At 39.4% G+C, this 18,465-nt stretch overlaps 1 protein-coding gene across 1 annotated transcript; it reads right to left on the reverse strand.

Annotated features, from left to right (window-relative positions):
• Positions 1–10,578: 10,578 nt before the first annotated feature.
• LOC133526986 (uncharacterized) lies at positions 10,579–18,405 on the reverse strand. Its single transcript, XM_061863873.1, has 3 exons — positions 17,455–18,405; positions 12,363–12,480; positions 10,579–12,064 (listed from the first exon to the last, which is right to left on the reverse strand). Exons 2-3 carry the CDS (start codon positions 12,456–12,458, stop codon positions 10,841–10,843), a joined length of 1,320 nt encoding a protein of 439 aa, XP_061719857.1. The 5' UTR covers positions 12,459–12,480; positions 17,455–18,405; the 3' UTR covers positions 10,579–10,840.
• Positions 18,406–18,465: the final 60 nt, after the last annotated feature.

Consider the following 18,465-nt stretch of genomic DNA (forward strand, 5'->3'; position numbering starts at 1 on the left):
CTATCAGATTTAAATAAATAAATATTGGACATTCTTACACAAATTGACTAAGCCCCACAGTAAGCAGACAATGATAAATATAATATATAAATACTTTAATACATAGAAAACACCCATGACTCAGGAACAAATATCCGTGCTCATCACACGAAATAAATGCCCTTACCGGGATTCGAACCCAGCACCATCGGCATCATAGGCAGGGTCACTACCCACTAGGCCAGACGGGTCGTCAAATACACTCCATGAGAGTAAATACGTACTGTTTTTATGGATATGTGTTTACGAACGGTTAAAAAGAAGATCTGCTTGTAATTGTAAAAATTGTAGCCCAGCAGCTTACGTAATGAGATGCTAAAATTTGCCATTTTTTTAAACTACAAGTTGGCTGCACTGTGCGTATGTCCTTTAAAAGGCTAATTGATGGCGGTATTCATAAAAGTCAGCCAAGTGTAGCAAGCCAATGATAGTCGTTTGTCCCTATCTGTCATATTGACATTTGAGTTTATTGGAAAGAGATAAAATTTAACAAAGGTTTGGAGTTAACTTGACTGATGGAATTTTACTCTTAAAATTATCGTCTATCTGTTTGTTGTCAAGAGAGAAGTAAACGGAAATATTTCCAAACATAACGCACAGAAGAAAAGTTTGATAATTATAAGCTTCCAACCGCAACGTCCCCAACCAACCAACCACCAACTGGATTTATAAGCTTCTACTTATAGATACCTAGTAAAATGTGTATTTATATCGTCCTGTACACCCTTGTCCCGACATCGGTGAAAATTATCAATTTACCGGACCCTTCGGAATTTAAAGTCAGGGTTGTCGCGCGCCAGTTAATTGAATACCTTGAGTGGCAGCGGACAAACATACTTCTGTCAAATTATAAACACAGTTTCGTTCGACACATTACCATCGTAAATAATTTCAATATGACGAGGAGACAACAATGTACCTATAGCACAGAATAAATAATAGTACTACCGTACGTAAATGACACTTCTTACAAAACTATTTAGAGTTGTCAAAATTCAAGTCATTATCTTATCGGTGGTCATACACGCATAGGGACGTCATGTTGTGCCAACCCTAATAATTGCTCGGAGCAATGCTGACCCGAGAATGCCCGAAAGGAGGAGTGTCGCCACACTGCCTACGAAATAGTAACTTGATGTGAAAAGATTCCAAAGAAACACAACAGTAAACACAAATGTAAGTATAGTGTTCTTTCATTTACTTCCAAAAATATTACTAGTTGTTTTCGATTATACGGTCTTGTAAATATATAGGTATTTTCCGTAGGCGCTATCCATAATCAAAGGCATAAATACTAACGTGTAAAACATTTTCTCCCTTCCATATAAGAATACTCTAAAATGCGAAAGTTACTACGCGTAGCGTAGTTATACTCTTAATTAACAGATAAACTACTCATATTCTAATTCTCCTTGAAAAGCGGTCCCTCAGCCACCCTGCGTAGGCAACCCTAAGCTCACCCCTTCCCGCACTCGTAAAAGCAATTCGCTAAATTGTTATCTGCATGTTAACGTGGCCCTGAATGTCGTATGTCGCCGTTTACCATCAACATATTAACTACCATGACATGGTAGCTTTATTATACGTGGATTTAAAGTGTCTTTACACTGGATGATACGGTGTCGGACCGGACTCAACGGACACCTGTACGGCTGCGACCGATATTGGGGCAAGTTAGGATAATGTTCCTTTAGGAAGTATCCAGGTCACACCTACTTACTCACATTTTATATTCATTCTCAAATACGTTACTTAATTTTTACCTCCTATAATTGTCAGATAAACCTACAATTAAAATAAAACTTATCTATATATTATTAGCGGAAGGGATATTACCAGATTGATGATGAAAACGAATACTAGTACTAATATTTTAACTTTATTCGTTAAAACACAAGCTATTTGTAAATAATGATCCTTAAATCAATTTTTATTTACTTATGAAATGCCATGGATGTTGTTCGACACAATATACGAGCCTCCAGTGATATCAACGAAGCTTTTGAAGGCTCGCAATCGGACGATAATTACGTCTTACTGTAGGTGACTACTAACGATAAAATCGCTGTAGAATCGATATCGAAAGAACAAAAAGTCTGTCTGGACCCATAACCTTTAATAAAACCACCAAGTAAACGGATATCAAAGCAATAATATATTAAGTTAATCAATATTCGAAAGACAAACAGCCACACAGTTCAAAAATAATCCAAAGAGGCTATTAACTACAGAGTTTCTATGTTTATAGTTATAGGTGGCGCTGCTATCTATTATTAGGATATCAATACATAGCATATCTGTGTGGCACATACCTTGTGGCCAGAGGCGGCGTTAGGTGGGGGCGACGTATCTATCTCGCCCAACGCGGGTACTTTAATAGACCCAAGTACTCTGCGCATAGCCGTCGGTCTCCGTCTCGGAATCCCCATCTGCGTTGACCACAGCTGTGTTTCTTGTGGGGCCTCAGTGGACCGGCTTGGTCATCACGGCCTTTCCTGCTCCTCGGGCGCCGGCCGCCTGTCTCGTCACTCCGCTCTCAATGACATCCTTAGAAGGGCTCTCGTCAGCGCCGGCGTCCCCGCAGCTCTGGAGCCCCAGATCGTGCGGGACGATGGCAAGCGCCCGGACGGGATGTCGTTGATCCCTTGGAGGATGGGCCGTGCGCTGGTGTGGGACGCTACCTGTGCCGACACGTTGGCGGCGTCCTACATTTTAGCGACCAGCAGACATGCCGGGGCAGCGGCAGACGCCCGAGAACGACACAAGGACAACAAATATAGCTGTCTCGGCGCCAGCTACGAGTTCGTAGCCTTTGGCGTCGAGACACTCGGGCCGTGGGGCAAAGGTGCGTGAGGGCTCCACAAGGAGCTCGGGAAGCGATTAAGGGAGGCAACAGGAGACCCTTGCGCGGGCAGCTTTCTCGCGCAAAGACTCGCTATTGCGATACAGCGCGGGAATGCTGCCTGCGTGATGGGCACTCTGCCAAGAGGCCAAGGGTTGGAGGGTAGATTTTAGTTATTTTATTTTTTTTAGTTAGGTTTAGTTATATTAGTTTATTTTATAAATAGTTATAATTCTTGTAACTTAAATGTAGTTTGTATATACTTTATTTTATAATAAATGATACATTCCTACCTGCTGTTGTATTTAACAAATATTTAATTTGGAAAATGTCACGTGACGACTCCGTACCGTAACGGTGTTGGATATTGTAAAGGGCTCGTAAGGGACGCTATAGTTTTATCATTGGGCCGTTTGACGTAGTTTAGTTAAGCCTTAATGACCTTATGGTCCATTTGGGAGCTGTTAGGTAGTAACTAATAACGTTTGAAGTTTACGGAGTTCGAATATAATATCTTCGTAAACTTTGGGCTAGTGGCACACAGAAAAAACAATTGCCGTTATTTACGAAAATATTTGTTGTAAAATGATCGCTTCTTAAGGCAAATTGCTAATTAAGTTCATACGTTTATACATTTTATTGAGTATGTTTTTTTTAGTTGGACATTATTATTTCACTTTCATCGCTTAACCTAACCTTACCATACCCGCTTACCTTAGTTCTAAAAATAACCTAAATTAAACTATACAAAACCGAACGTTACAAGTCACAATTTGAAATTATCATCCCCCTGAAATTACTACAGTACAATTATTTTCATTTCATTCATTAGGTACCTATGTCATTCGAATATCATAATTGTGCAGTCCACCGATGAAAAATTACCTAGTACCTATAGTAAATGATCGCCATATCACAATCAATATTTAAAACAAGTCGATTTTGGTCCGCCATACCAAGGGAGATTTTCGCTTGTAGCTATTTAACCACAATATTATTTATTAACATGACATCCTTTATCCGCTTACCGCAAACAAGCCCAATTAGCCTCTCTAGCTATCGCAACCTCTTATTTCACTAACCTTTTCAATCTTAATAGAATCTTAAGCATAACACATAAGGTTTAAAGTCCTAGTACATGATGTACAGTTTTAATATCATTGATAGGATATTGTGCGTAATACGGACGTATCTTAAGGCAGGTTGAGTGCCTCGGGCATCTGTCAACCCTTTCGTAGGGTGTGCTGGACTAGTATTCCAATTTACTTGCCGAGAATATTGTATTAGAAAAACCAGTGTACAACTTGCCTATATTTGTCTTTGAGAGAAAAAGAGAAGGAGATACAGTTGACGAGCTCATGACCACGAAAATACCCCAAGAGAAGTATCCAAACCACAGCAAGATGTTCATCTTGCTTGAATCTGAAAAAGTCCAAAAGGAGAAGTAAGTACCTTACAGTCTTCTGTAAGGTACTTACTTCTTTCTTCGTTCTTCTCCTCCACAGCCTCTGGTTACTATTTCATCCGTAGGTGCAGTGTTGTGATCCTGACGGTAAGCAAAGGTCCCAGGGGGCCTAGCCAGATGACAATCGTTTATAGAAAACGGCAACCGAAACTGAAATAGTGTATGGAAATAGTTCCAGTCAGTGGATACCTGTAATTGGCATCCCTGATACATATTTGTTTAACTTAGGCTTAGTAACTTAAGCTGTTGGTTTTCCGAATAAAATAAATCTGTCCCGATACATTTTGTCTTTCCTTTTAGCGTTTGTCGATTTTTATCTTGTCTATAGTCTCCAGATTTCTCGAGGATGCAGCTCTTTCTGCATTTTTATGTAAAATCATTTGGATGTAAAACTTCTACTCGCTCTAATTTATTTGTATTAAATTTTCTAGTAACGAAAACTAGTACCAGACATAAATATACGTTACTTGAGTTGTAGAAGTAAGGTAAAGGGCCCCTGTTTCGGCAGGTTAAGGCTCTTGAGAATTAGTAATTTTTTTTAATATACCTAACTAAGCATGATAATACCTTGAAAGCTTTTGAGTAAGTTATATTAATTCTTTGGTAGTAATTTAATGTATAAACTATAGAGTTTTAGTAACAACTTATTTTTATATGAATTTATTCATGAAACTCTAATTTGGCTCCCATTTCGTGATAAAATTCAGCTCAGTTCCTAAGCTCGTGTCCCCTGTTTCGGGATAAAGTTTTCTAGAGTAATTGATGATAATAATCATACATATTTAACGGGCTAACCTACTTAAGTAAGGTCAAGTTAATGATTTTATCTAAACAAATAAAAATATGTTAAATTAAGATCCACCTTGAAACTTTTTCTAAAGCTACTTAATAAATAAATAATCCTTTTATTTCAGACCAAATTGATCCATAGCTTGCTAGTTACAGAGTAACTATGTTAGTGGAACAATACAAAAAAAAATAGAAAAATAAAAAAAATAAAACAACTTTGCAAGAATTTTAAGCCGACATTTCGTCATTTCTAATTTTTAACGGCTTGATTTTAATTTATATATGTTTTGTACGGAATTTTGTTCCTTGCATGTCCCGGAACAATAAAAAAAAAACAATATTTACCTAAAATCTCAACAAGTTAAGATTCCTACCTGCTTAATGATCAGAAATATACTGATTCTAAGTCCATTGCGTAAGTTGTTTCTGTTTATGTGTTACCTATCACTATAGATTTATATGTCACGAACTAGGGGGAAAGTAACAAAAAAGCAGTACCTTACGTCGTGTTACTGATATTTTTAACTTCCGCATTAATTTAGTCGATCATATTGAAAGTACGTAAATTAATAATTAACTATCTTATATGTTATAGACTTAAACAAAGATAAATAAAACAAATTGAATTATTAACAAAATTGTGCTAGTCTTCACTGTGCGAATTTACCTTAAAAATGTGAACTCTGGTCATATTCAAACTCGTTTTATGGGAATTCTAGTAAAAAAAAACATATAAAGCCCGTCGCCCTTCTAATTTATATTTAAATTACCTTCGTTGTTATATTAATACACCAGCAATCAAAAGATATCAAAACAATCCTTGATTCGTTAGTGACACGAAACAGGAGACACACGAAAAATAAAATGACCGCTATTTCGTGACTCGATTTATTGCAATTTTAAGGTACTTCTATGCATACATATATATATATATATATATATATATATATATATTTTCATATCAAATCTATTACTAAGGAACCCATAGAAACGCTCTTTCTTTCCTATAAGCTTAACAAGTTAGAGCGCTCACCTTTTTTTTTTTTTTTTTTTTTTATTGAGGAACAAACAGTCTTAAAATAAACATATGAGCAACTTAGCTAATAGCTATGGATTGATTTCGTTATAGACCTATAGTTTCCTAATTTTAAATTATTCGATGTACAATTGAAAAAATAATAATAGTGTAAACTTATAGCGTACATAACAAAAGCGTAAATTTATATAAATATATATATGTAGAGAACTGTGAAAATACTTAAATCACAGGTACCTATTATCAGGTTGCTGCAACTTTTCACCGTTATTTTAGAAAAGAATATACTGCTCTTTTAAAGAGGCCTAATGAATTGCAAAACAAATCTGCGTCCATACATTTTTCATTGTACTGCCTACATGCGCGCCCAATATATGAATGCTGTGCGTATTTCGTTCTGCTGTTAGAAATGCTAAATAATGCCTTACTGCGACAACTACGTTCATTTCTACGGGGGACACGGAAACCAATTTTATGTAATAAGTCGGGGGCATCTACAATATTATTAATAATTTTGAATAAAAATACTAAATCTGTACAGGACCGTCTAAGTGAAAGTGGCTGGATATTATGATGTGTAGCCGAGGAAGCGTAATTTACATAGTTACGACCCACTCGAAATTCCAGTGCTTTAATGAACTTTTTCTGGAGTCTTTCAATTCGAGTCTTATGGACATTAAAGAAAGGATTCCAAACCACAGAAGCAAATTCCAATCTGCTGCGAACGTAACTATTATAAAGAAGTTTATAAGTGAGAGGTCTTCGAAAAGGTTTTGCCACGCGAAGAACGAAACCCAGTTGTTTATATGCCTTGTTTAAAATATGATCTATATGAGGGTTAAACGTTAGTTTTGCATCCATTAACACCCCTAGGTCACGTATACTGTGCTGTCGTGTTAGAGTACTGCCACACAGCCGGTAACTGAATGCAATGGGATCCCTTTTCCGCGTGAAAGTAATAACTGAACATTTGTCACTATTTAAAAACAGATTATTTTCCACACAATAAGTTTCAAACCTAGTTAAATCATCCTGCAACAGAGCACAGTCGACGTCAGTTTTAATGACTCGAAATAATTTAGTATCATCGGCGTATAAAAGAGCTTTTGAATTTGTTAGACACTCCGTGATATCATTTATGTATAAAATAAATAATAACGGACCCTTGTGGGACACCTGAAGTAGTTATTTTAAAAGCCGATGAGAAACCTCCGAGTACAACACTTTGGGACCTATTTTCTATATAAGATTTTACCCATCGAAAAAGATCACCGTGGATGCCAAGGTTCCAAAGTTTCACAAAAAGCGTATTGTAAGAAATTTTATCGAACGCTTTGGCGAAGTCTGTGTAAACTGCGTCGACTTGATACTTATTATCCATTGCATCTAGTATGACTTCACTAAAGGACAAAAGATTACTCTCCACACTTCGGCCCTTGTAGAACCCGTGCTGACTCGGATTGATATGACGCCGGACAGCGTATGACAATTGATCAGTAACAATTTTCTCTAATATTTTACTGAATTGGCATAACTTGGAGATAGGCCTATATTTTTCGATGTCCTGACTTATAGAACCTTTGGGTATAGGTGTGATCCACGCCGTTTTCCAGATTTGCGGGACTTTCCCCTCCTTGATAGACTGCTGAAATATTTTAGTGACGGGAACAACCAAAGTATCAGCACATTTACTAATTAGTAAAGGATGTATACGATCAGGTCCAGCGCCCTTATTTATATCAACAGATTTCAGATATTTGAGGACAATTTCATTTGTCAAAATGATACCACTAAAGTTTAAAACTGGCTTTGGCGGAGGTTCCAGAGAGTTAATGTCCAGAGGTGGCAAAGTGGACTGTTCAAAGACTGATTGGAAGTGATCACTGAACATATTACAAATACTTTCCCCGTCGGATGCTGAAACCCCCCTGTAATTCATTGTTTGTGGTATACCATTATTGGACATTGAAGACTTAATAAATTTCCAAAAATATTTTACATGTGAATTTATTTTATCCTCGGAACTATCTATATAATTCTTGTAACACTCATTTTCAATTTTTTCAGCCCTTTTTCTTAAGATTGTAAAACTTTCACAATCTAACGGGTTACCATAACATTTCCATAATTTATGATATTTTCTTTTTTCTTTCAAAATCTTTCTTAATGACCTACTATGCCATACAGGATAATTTGTACACGAGTTTCTGGAATAACGGCAAGGTACGTGTTTGTCTATTAATACCTTACGGCTACAAAAAGTGCACGCATACAACACAGCTGATCGCGGCCAATCGCGGCCGCCTGACAGGTTTGAGGGTCAAATTACTTTCAGTTTAGGCACTAAAATATTGTTCCTTGGTTTTTTTAAGAGATTAAATAACACAGTTTTTTTTTCTTATGTATAATTTGAATAAAAAAGATATAAATTGCTTATTATTTGCGCCAGAAAAAAAACTAACGAAATAACGTACTATCACGAACTTACGGACCTTTACCTTAAGTCATTAACGCTAAATATATTCAACTTTATATACACTATATAATCGTGCTAATTACTCAATACAGTTCAGTTTGAACCTAACATTTGTTTGATGTCCATCCTTCCTAATGCCATCCGTACCTACATGGCGACCGTGACAGGACACGAACCTGCAATGTTCGGAGAGAATGTTCATGCCAAATTTCATATTAGATCAGAATGTAGTTTCAAAATGAGAGCGTAACTTCGATTGTATGGCGACGGCTATGTTCGTGTGACTCTAAAGAGGCGATATGCACAGTAACCGTTAGGAATGAAAATCCTTACTAAATAACGTACTGCCGATTGCGAGTAGGTAACGAACGAACGGTAGGGCACTCGTAAATTAGATCAATAATCTTCGTCTGTGGACGATACTAATGATCACTGGCAACAAATTACAAATTACAATTTTATTGCTGACTTACCTACTTCTTCTAATTTGCATGTCTATCAAGTACTTCTCGAGACCTCTAATGAGCCTAAACTCGATGTGTTTATGTTTTTCCATCGACGAGTTTGTTTGGTTTTGTTTCGATATCCTGCATCTTCTGGGTGCCTAGCCAACGTGCCAATTTTGTACGCTCCGTAGAGTCGCGTAGTCATCTCTCTCTATCGCCTTTCCATATTAGTTCGACAGAAACAGTTGCGAGCCAACTAATGGCTATGGAGCGTAAACGATTAGCGCATTGGCTAGGCAACCAGGTCAGCTCTGTTTTCTCAATCTTGTTCTAGTTTCCCATTACTTTTCGATTTCGAATGTGTATAGATCGCAATAAATCCTGTGAAGAAATACGTACCACTTGAGGAGACAAGATCATTGAAAACAAGACTCCAATGCACCGTAACTATTTCTTAAAGTCTTCTCCGCCGTAGTCAATCAAGAATACTCACCCATCCATCTTACCCGCCTCATGGACACCCTCACGACGAATAAATAATTCTGTCCGGACTCGTCCTGCCGTGTGGACATTACTAATTCAGGGGATAGTCCGACGTAGTATTTACACGCAAAAATGTCTGGGGAATCGGATATTTGGATACCTTGATTGGGCAAGGGTTAGTAACTAATGAGATAGTGGCTTATGTGGATTATGTTTGGGTTTGATTACAATCGTATGGGAATATGTTTAGTTGGTCCACAAGTTGGTCGGTCCGCGTAGCTAGATGTAGGGTGTTTTAAGTTATAGGCTCACGTGAGAATTTTCAGATTGTTTTCATGTTGATATTTATCTCAGATATTTCTTGCGAAGATATTTTTGTAGCAGCAATACCTATGTAAGCCTATAGCCTATGGGTGATTTAACTTATTCCTACACTTGACTTTATCTAATTCCAACACATCTTGTTCTAATCCCAAACACTCCCACGACATCACATCAATCAACACAGAACTGTGTCAGCCAAAATGATTTAAGCCCCGAACTCGAGCCTCCCTCAACAAGATTTAATTACTCCTAATTTATTGTTGCAATTAATCCGTCGCTTCTGCTTTAAAAAAAAAGCGTTTTAAAAAACAAAAACGCGGGAATCTATCCCCTTGATTACAAGCTGTCACGTTACGGGATTTTTTCTAAGCCACTCTAATTAGTTGTCGGTTAGTACGCGTGTCTGGGGCATCCATTTTCTTAAATGTTTACTGTAATTGGCCCCCACCTCGAGATGTTGCCAGCCACAAAATGTATTGCTTAATTACCTCGAAGTCGCGTCGCGTTTCAAGCAGATGTTTTTTATTCGCAAGGAAAAACGAAACGGTTTAAGAATGACATTAATTAATTCTTAATGAAATTCGTCTTCACCCTCCGAGTTTTAATTTAAACGGCCGATTTATTACGCGCACAATTTGTCGCGGGACCCTAGTATAATTAATACAAAACCGTTCTTAATTACATTTATTACCGACAAGTTAAACAGAATACTGAATCTGCATTACATTTACATGGGCAATTTATCGTCGACACAAAATACCTAATTTTACAAACGTAAACATAGGCAAGTAACTAATTGTAAATAAAATCGTTTAAATAACTGATCGATACAAACGGCTGGTATTGAAATCGTAAACCTAGCTTGTTCTTCCTCCGTTAATATTTGGAAATAATTTTATTGATAACATGTATGAAAACAAATCTACGAAGTCGCTTTCAATTAGTATTTTCTTTGGTACGGATCTTCCACGGTGCCTTGGAACAATGGTTCATCGTACCGCAAGTAGGTGTCGTCCTGTCTCACCACGTCCTGGAAGGCCTTGTGAGACACCGGCTCATTATAGTTCACCACTCCATCGTGGTACTGGTGACTATTTATCAGATTCCTGTTCACGTTCCTGTTGTAATCGGTGGGTTTCTTATACTTGTCCTCTTTTTCTGGAAGGATTGGGGTCGGTGTCACTTTCTCCTCGGCTTTCTTGTCTCTAGCTGTCGTACCAGCTCCAACCAAATCTCTATAATTCCTTTCTTCTTTCCTTAGAGGTGCGTACGGATACTTGTTTCTGAATCTATAGTCGTACCTGCCGTTTCGTGCATAGTAATCGTCATCATACGGCCGCCGGCCGTAAGGGTCTACAGAGTACCTGTATCTCAAATCTACGCTTGGAGGCGTCCTGACGACTTCAGGAAGATGGGTGTAGTAGATTATTCTCTTCGGTTTTCGTGGTACGTAGTTGTCGTAAGGTTCATCGTATCGATCGACTTTAGGGCCATATGGTGCAGGGATATACCTAGGGATACTTCTTCTGTCATAACTGTCGTAGTAAGGATCGCGTCGATACAAGTCGTCAGCGGGGTAGACAGGGTAAGCTGGGTACCGTTCGTTGTAGTAGGGTCGCCGGGATTCTTCTGGGTAGTATACGGCCTGCCGCGGGTACACTGGCTTATACAACTTAGCTCGCTCGTCTTCGCCTGGTCTGACGAAGTCTGTTCGTATGTCTCGAACGTCGTCGGTCCTTGTTACTCTCTGAATGGTTTCCTTGTCGTTTCTCGATTCAGATGCTTCTAAAGGTTTATTTTGTGTAACGAAGTTTACTCGAGGCATGCGGGAGTTGATCAGTTCTCCTGAAGGTTGCGGAGGCGTGAGCATGTCGTCTCTGGTGTCCTCTTCGCGACCTGGATAAGGCAGTTTGATCCAGTTGTCGTTGGAGGCTCTAGCACCTCTGCCAGTAGGTTTATCTGTAACTCTTTCTGTGGTCTGATACAAAGGAAGAACCTCTTTAGCGTTCTCATTCGTGATGGATATTTTCGTAGTGGGGTCCTCAGGAGGGCCGGGCAGCCAGGGTTGGTTGGCCTCCTGGTTGTTTTCGGTGCGAATGTTGTAAAATTTCTCCTCTTCGATAACACCGCGGCGGCCCCGGGTCATATCAGTTTCCATCGTCACCTGGAAACAAGAAATGATTTCTTCATATGTGTAATCTATCACAAAGGCAAGACGAAAAAACCAGAGTTTAAAGTTCAAAAGGATTAGGGTTTTTAACTGAACAATTGGCCAATCGATTGAGAAGAATTGCCAAGCAGCTGCTCGTCCTATGTCGTGTTGGCTTAACAAATCATTTATATTTAAGCAAAATTATACCTACCTTCCAAAGCACGTCTTATGGCTTATTTGCATTATTAAAACACCATGCCTTAAATAGTGCGTGAATAAAAAGGAGACGACTTTTAGAATAAAAGCTTACCTCCGAATGCGTTTCATATCCATGGTGTTCCTCCGCACAGTAAGCAGCCTGTATGAAAGCGGCACACCATAATATCAAAATCTTCGAATTCGTCATCGCTGTTTCTATTTAGTTCGTCCTGGAATGGAACATGTAAAAAAATTAAAAGATAAGTACATTAATATTTCAGTCAGCAATTCAGCAGTCAGTAAGTTTAATATTATGTAATGTGATTTTATTGAAATAAACAGCTTAAATATTATTATTATTAGTCGAGAGATTATAGGAAGATTATGAAATGTACTGGGGGCCTAGCCAAGATAACAATCGTTGATAGAAAACGCCAATCGAAACTTAAATAACGCATGAAAGTCGTCAGTCACGTGACTTTCGCAGCATCTGTCGTTCCAATACATTTTTTCTATAAGTACGTCTAGCATTTGTTGATGTACGATGACGGCGATGGCCCCTTCTTGTCACCTGCAATAATATCCTGCACATCCATTTTTTTGAGTACGAGTAAAAAGCGCGTGTTAATTTTCCATGCGTCGTGGCGTAAGATATTATCAACCTATGACAATGATTTAGATAGTACCTATTTACTTAGTGGTTTCCAGATGTTTTTAAATTACTTTCACGCCTTTTGAGGTTCTTGGCCTTCAAAAGGTTCAGTTCGATCAGAAATATCCTACCAAAGAATATTAAGTATTAGATTTTAAGGTACTACGATTCGCCCCTGTGTACAAGTATTAGAGGACAGTCGTCACAATAAAGTCGAATCGGTCCATCATTTGAAATTAAGTAAAATTAGTATAGTTTACTCGATTAGGTTTATTACTCTTATAAGTATGTAGGTATTATAAGCAGACCGTGATCTGAGGTTTTGTTCATTAAAACCATTATTTTACGCGATTGATCTTAACGCTTTGATAGGCAGTAAATAAATGGTAAATAACGATGTTTGGTGTCATTGTGGCACCGGAAGTGATGAAATGGGCGGAAGGCGCGACGGACCGTGAATGTTATCTAGCCCAACGTTGCTAATGCCCGCGGATTTGGGCGCAGACGAGGACGATGGCCTGGGAAACTTGATAATACAGTAGATCCTCGATTATTATGGACCCCGACAATCTGGTTATCGTGATAAACCGGACGGACGCGACGTGGCGGCGGGAAGCGGCGGGTAGGTTAGGTTACCTATAGGTTAGTTTCAGTTACCCCATTGACCGTACTGATATCTTGATAAGCTCACATCGGGCCTACTCACATGGATGCGATACTGGTGTATCGACTGTTAAGTAATATTCAAATCAAACATCATCATAGGCCTTTGCGTCTAGGCGTTGCGACTGTGGAGGCCGATGCATGAGAGGCACGACCTCCCACATTTTTGGTAGAGAAAGCTCATGCCACTTAAGGTTCCAGTCCCGGTTTGCTTTCTGGAACACCTATTTGCTCAAACATTTTTTATAATACGTCGGTGGCAAACAAGCATACGGCCCGCCTGATGGTAAGCAGTCTCCGTAGCCTATGTACGCCTGCAACTCCATAGGAGTTACATGCGTGTTGCCGACCCTAACACCCCTCCCCCCTCGTTGAGCTCTGAAACATGAATACTGTAAATAACTGTAATTTCGAATACTTAATATTTGTATGCATACATTGCAAAATAATAAAGACAGATCATCGACATGTGCACCTAAACCTACCACAATAGCTTAACTAGCCTATGAATCACCAAAATCCCACGATCAGGTGTCAGCACAGTGCGTTCCGCTCCATATAGCCACGATCAATAGCAATAGGTCCCGTTACCCGAAATCCTATTCAAACATGTAGAATGCGATCCAATAGTCCGTGCAAATAGACTGTTGACTTATACAGATCATTTATTCATAGGTCCGAGTGTATGAAATATTATCCCAGACGGTGAACTATATTACTATAAATAAATTTAGACCTCTCGAGTCCAAAAGGGTCATAATTAACGAAAATGAGCAACAAACATAAAAGATTGGTACAATACGAGCTCAATTTTGATAACGATCATCATGTGCACTAATATATATAAAATTATTGTGATATAGTACGAGAATAATTACGCGACATCCTTTCTTTTTTTGTACTACCGGCTTTTATTTACGAGGGAAGAATAGCTTTGCGATCCTAATGAAATAACGGACTTTTTCTATGAAATTCCATTTCGGGAGAAAACGGTTTCTACTAGGTATCTAAATCTTAACAAATCACTTTGATGGAAAAAAAGAAAAGGTTTATAGGACCTAGTTTTTCATTGTGTCAATAACACTACTATAGAATCATGGAGAATGGGAAATATTCAAAAGTGGAAAACATTTTCTCTTTTTGTATGGTCGAGTACGTGCTACGTCCCTCTTAACTTGCCCTGTTTTGTAACATTTATTATATTATAATATAAATAAATGGGAGTATTAATAAAGAATACAAATGACAAGTGATCGCAATTAAAAGTAACATACAATTAGTAAGATACTTATAAAATAAGACAACTAAAACTAACTAAAAGAAATAAAAAATCCCTAAAAACTACCTTCTAAGCCTAGGCCCCTCGGCAAGGTGCCCGCGCTGTATTGCGATAGCAATCCTCTGCGCGAGATAGCTGCCGGCACGAGATTTCCCTGTTGCCTCCCTCAACCGCTTCCCAAGCTCCTTAAGGAGCCCATGCACTTCCCTACCCCTCGGCCCGAGTGTTTCAACGCCAAATGCTACGAACTTGTAGTTGGTGCCGAGACAGCTGTATTTGTAGGCCTTAAACCGCTCTCGGGCGTCCGCCGCTGCCCCGGCATTTCTGCTGGTCGCTTGAATGTAGGATGCTGCCAACGTATCGGCGCAGGTAGCATCCCACACCAGCGCGCGGCCCTGTTAGTATGTATGTATTATGTGTGGGTCAAATCTTGGCAGCTAAATTTGACCCACTTCCCGATTTCCAATTGAGCTGAAAATTTGAGCTGATCTGATGATGGAGACAGGTGGCGATAGGAACTCTTTGATGAAACAACGCAACCTAATTGTGTATGGGGTTTTTAGAATTGTCACGATGAGTATTAGTTGCCTGTGGGAAGAAAAGTACAGTCAGCAATAAAAGCTTGCACCAAAAATGATTTATTTGCCCAAAAACTTATTTCCTTCGAGAACAAGGCAAATAGAATAATAACTAATAGATATTACGTATTTGTCCTGAGGGGTTACTAGGCGTCCTAGCCTGCTGCGGAGGAAAGGAAAGTATATGTCCTATGTTCCAAGGTTATGTCAAAAGTTCAAAACTACTACCAGTTGATAAATGGAAATGTTATGTTGTCAATCGATAGGCTACATTTATATCCGACTTAAAAGTTGTTGTTTACATGATACCCGAGCAAGCGAAAGATCCCAAAACGAAAATTAGAATTTTGAGCGTTGCGAGGGTTTCAAGGCACGAGGTTTAAACAAACTTTGTTTCCAAGTGAAGCACAATATTTTTACAACACTAGCGCGAGGAAAATACTAATTGTAAAACATTGGAAATAAAATTCAAATTAACGTTATTAAATATTTATCATTATATTATAAATCATCACTCAAAAATTGATTCTACCTGCCGACATGTGGAAACAACTCAAAATTTGCATCAGATTACTTTGACTTGTGGATAAAATGCAACTTTCTCGTCATTTTTTGAAGTATAAAGAGAGCCTTACCGAACCGGCTAAGGGTCTCCCCAAACCAGTCGACGCGGAGTCGGCTTTCGCCGAGTGTTTTACACCACACTATTCGCATTTAGCCGATCGACCGTCTCCGCGGTTGGACACCTGCGTTTAGCAGTCTCATCCTCCTTGCGGCCGTAGAGACGCCCGATCGCCTGCGACTTGCTATCGCAACAGTTGTAAAGCGACGGTCGGCTCTCCCGTGCTCCGTCCTGCCGTCGAGACGTCAGACAGCACACGTACAGCCGTTGAGTCCGACGAACAGATGTAGGACAGCGGGTGATCGGCAATCGTAAATCTCATTTTTGGAGACTGGTTGTTAGTAACAACCTGAGTTTGAAATTGAACAGACCTGTAAGATTATTTCCCTTGGTAATTGTTAAATATTATATAATAACCTGTGATGATGGATACTTTACGTAGATGGGCATGGAAAAAAAAAGGCTTACCAGCATTTTTATCGTAGCCTACTTGTTGGAAGAGCTAGAACAGCAGCAAAAGCGGAGGCGACAGTGGGTTGATTCTTTGTGGCAATATAGATTAAGTGAAGGTGAATTTAATTTACGATATCCTCGTTTGAGACTCGATCCAAAAATGTTTTACGATTATTATGGCCGTCATCGGCTCTGTTCGGCCGTCGTCAGCTATGTTCGGCCGTCGAAGACGCTGATCGGCTTCCGCCAGCTCTGACCGGTCCTTATCGTAGGTACTCGGCCGTGATCAGAGCCGTTCAACCCTTTCCGGCACCGTACGGCGGTATAAGGAGATTTATGAATGCGAACGTGTGCGGTAGGCTGCAAACAGCGTCGTACGAATGCGAACAGCTTTACGGCAAAACGCCGTTTTCCCGTCGAAAGACGTCGTTTTGCGTGGGCCGAGCCGATTTATGACTTATTCGCTCTTATTGCGTTGACATAAAGCTTTTTCCGTACGCGATTTGCCGAAACGGCGTCGACTAGTTTGGGGAGACCCTAAGACTATTTTACGACATAGTCTTAGCCGGTTTATTTCTAATAATTATGTTTGCTACTGTATGCATCGACGAAATAAGTTCCTACATCTTGTGTTTCATAAATCCATCAAATTTGTCTTTTAATCTCATGTTGTTGTCGTGTTGCACTTGGTTAAATCGAGTTTATATATCGTGTCATTTACGACGCGTGCCTTAACCAAAGAGTAAAGTAAGTATGCCTTAACTCGTATTGTCATGTTATTAAAGGTTATATTTGAAATCTGCGCGTCACCGTGGATGACACGAACTATAAATGTCAACATGATTTAGAAATTTTAAATATCATGATTAAATTTCGTTTTTTTAATACATATGGTTCGGTATGGCTGTGGTGTGTAAATCCAAATAAATATCGTAAACAAAATTAAAAAGCACTCACCTCACATAATCCCGTGGTGCCGAAGCCAGAATCGAACCCATAATGAGCCGGCCCGCGGCCGGCCGCTCGTCACGGGCTGTGACCTTTTGTTGTCGCGGCGCGCGGGCCCATTGTCGCCCGTCAGTTTAATGTCACGGTTTTTAACCTCGTCTGGGTATGAAGGACCGTAACCGAATCAGCACAACTGGGATGAATCCACGACTTTCGACCACCACACACACTAAATAGATTTTTTGGAAACAAACTCATGGTCCGCTCCACTCAATTGGCAATCAATTCATTCTCCGTGAAGAAAAAATTCGTCAATTTTTTCAGAGGTGGCGCTAGACGTGGACGACGTGGGCGACGCGGGCTACCGCCTACGGTCACGCGGTCCGAGGGGCCTCGCGGCTCAAATACGTAAACTCGGACGCAACGTAAACATTTGTTCGTTTTTATGCGCCACCAGAGGGCCTCGCTAAAGGTACATTTTGCCCACACCAAATTTTGGTCTTGCCCCGCTACTGTATTTTTTTAATTCTAATCTTGAACATAAGGAAAGTGGAACCTAAACGATTTGTATGTCAATCCTCATTACCGAATACACTTTACGAGCTGCAACACGCATCATTATTCATTAAGAAATGTAAGTAATAATTTATACTTCGTGTAATCCACGATGACGCGCAGATTTGTCAATTCTAATCTTTAATAACATGGCATTAGGAGTCAAGGTACGCGTCTACGTGAATGACACGATCTATATAACTCAACCTACACATTAATTTTGGCCCCGCAATAGTGTAATGGAAACCCGCCACATATACCGGTGAGCCTTTAAAACATGGTCGGGAACAAAGCGCACACGCATGCGTAGCGTCGCCAATCTGCACATTCGACCTATGGCTGAAATTATTTGAGACCAACCTTGCTTTAGGAATAAAGGGTCGTTGCAATTTGAATCTTCTTGCCTAAAGTTAGGGTTGATATTTGAATGGACAAGCTTGTTAAAAATGATAATATATACGAGCG

The sequence above is a fragment of the Cydia pomonella genome, chromosome 17 (genome assembly GCF_033807575.1).
Source record: "Cydia pomonella isolate Wapato2018A chromosome 17, ilCydPomo1, whole genome shotgun sequence".
Classification (NCBI taxonomy): domain Eukaryota; kingdom Metazoa; phylum Arthropoda; class Insecta; order Lepidoptera; family Tortricidae; genus Cydia; species Cydia pomonella.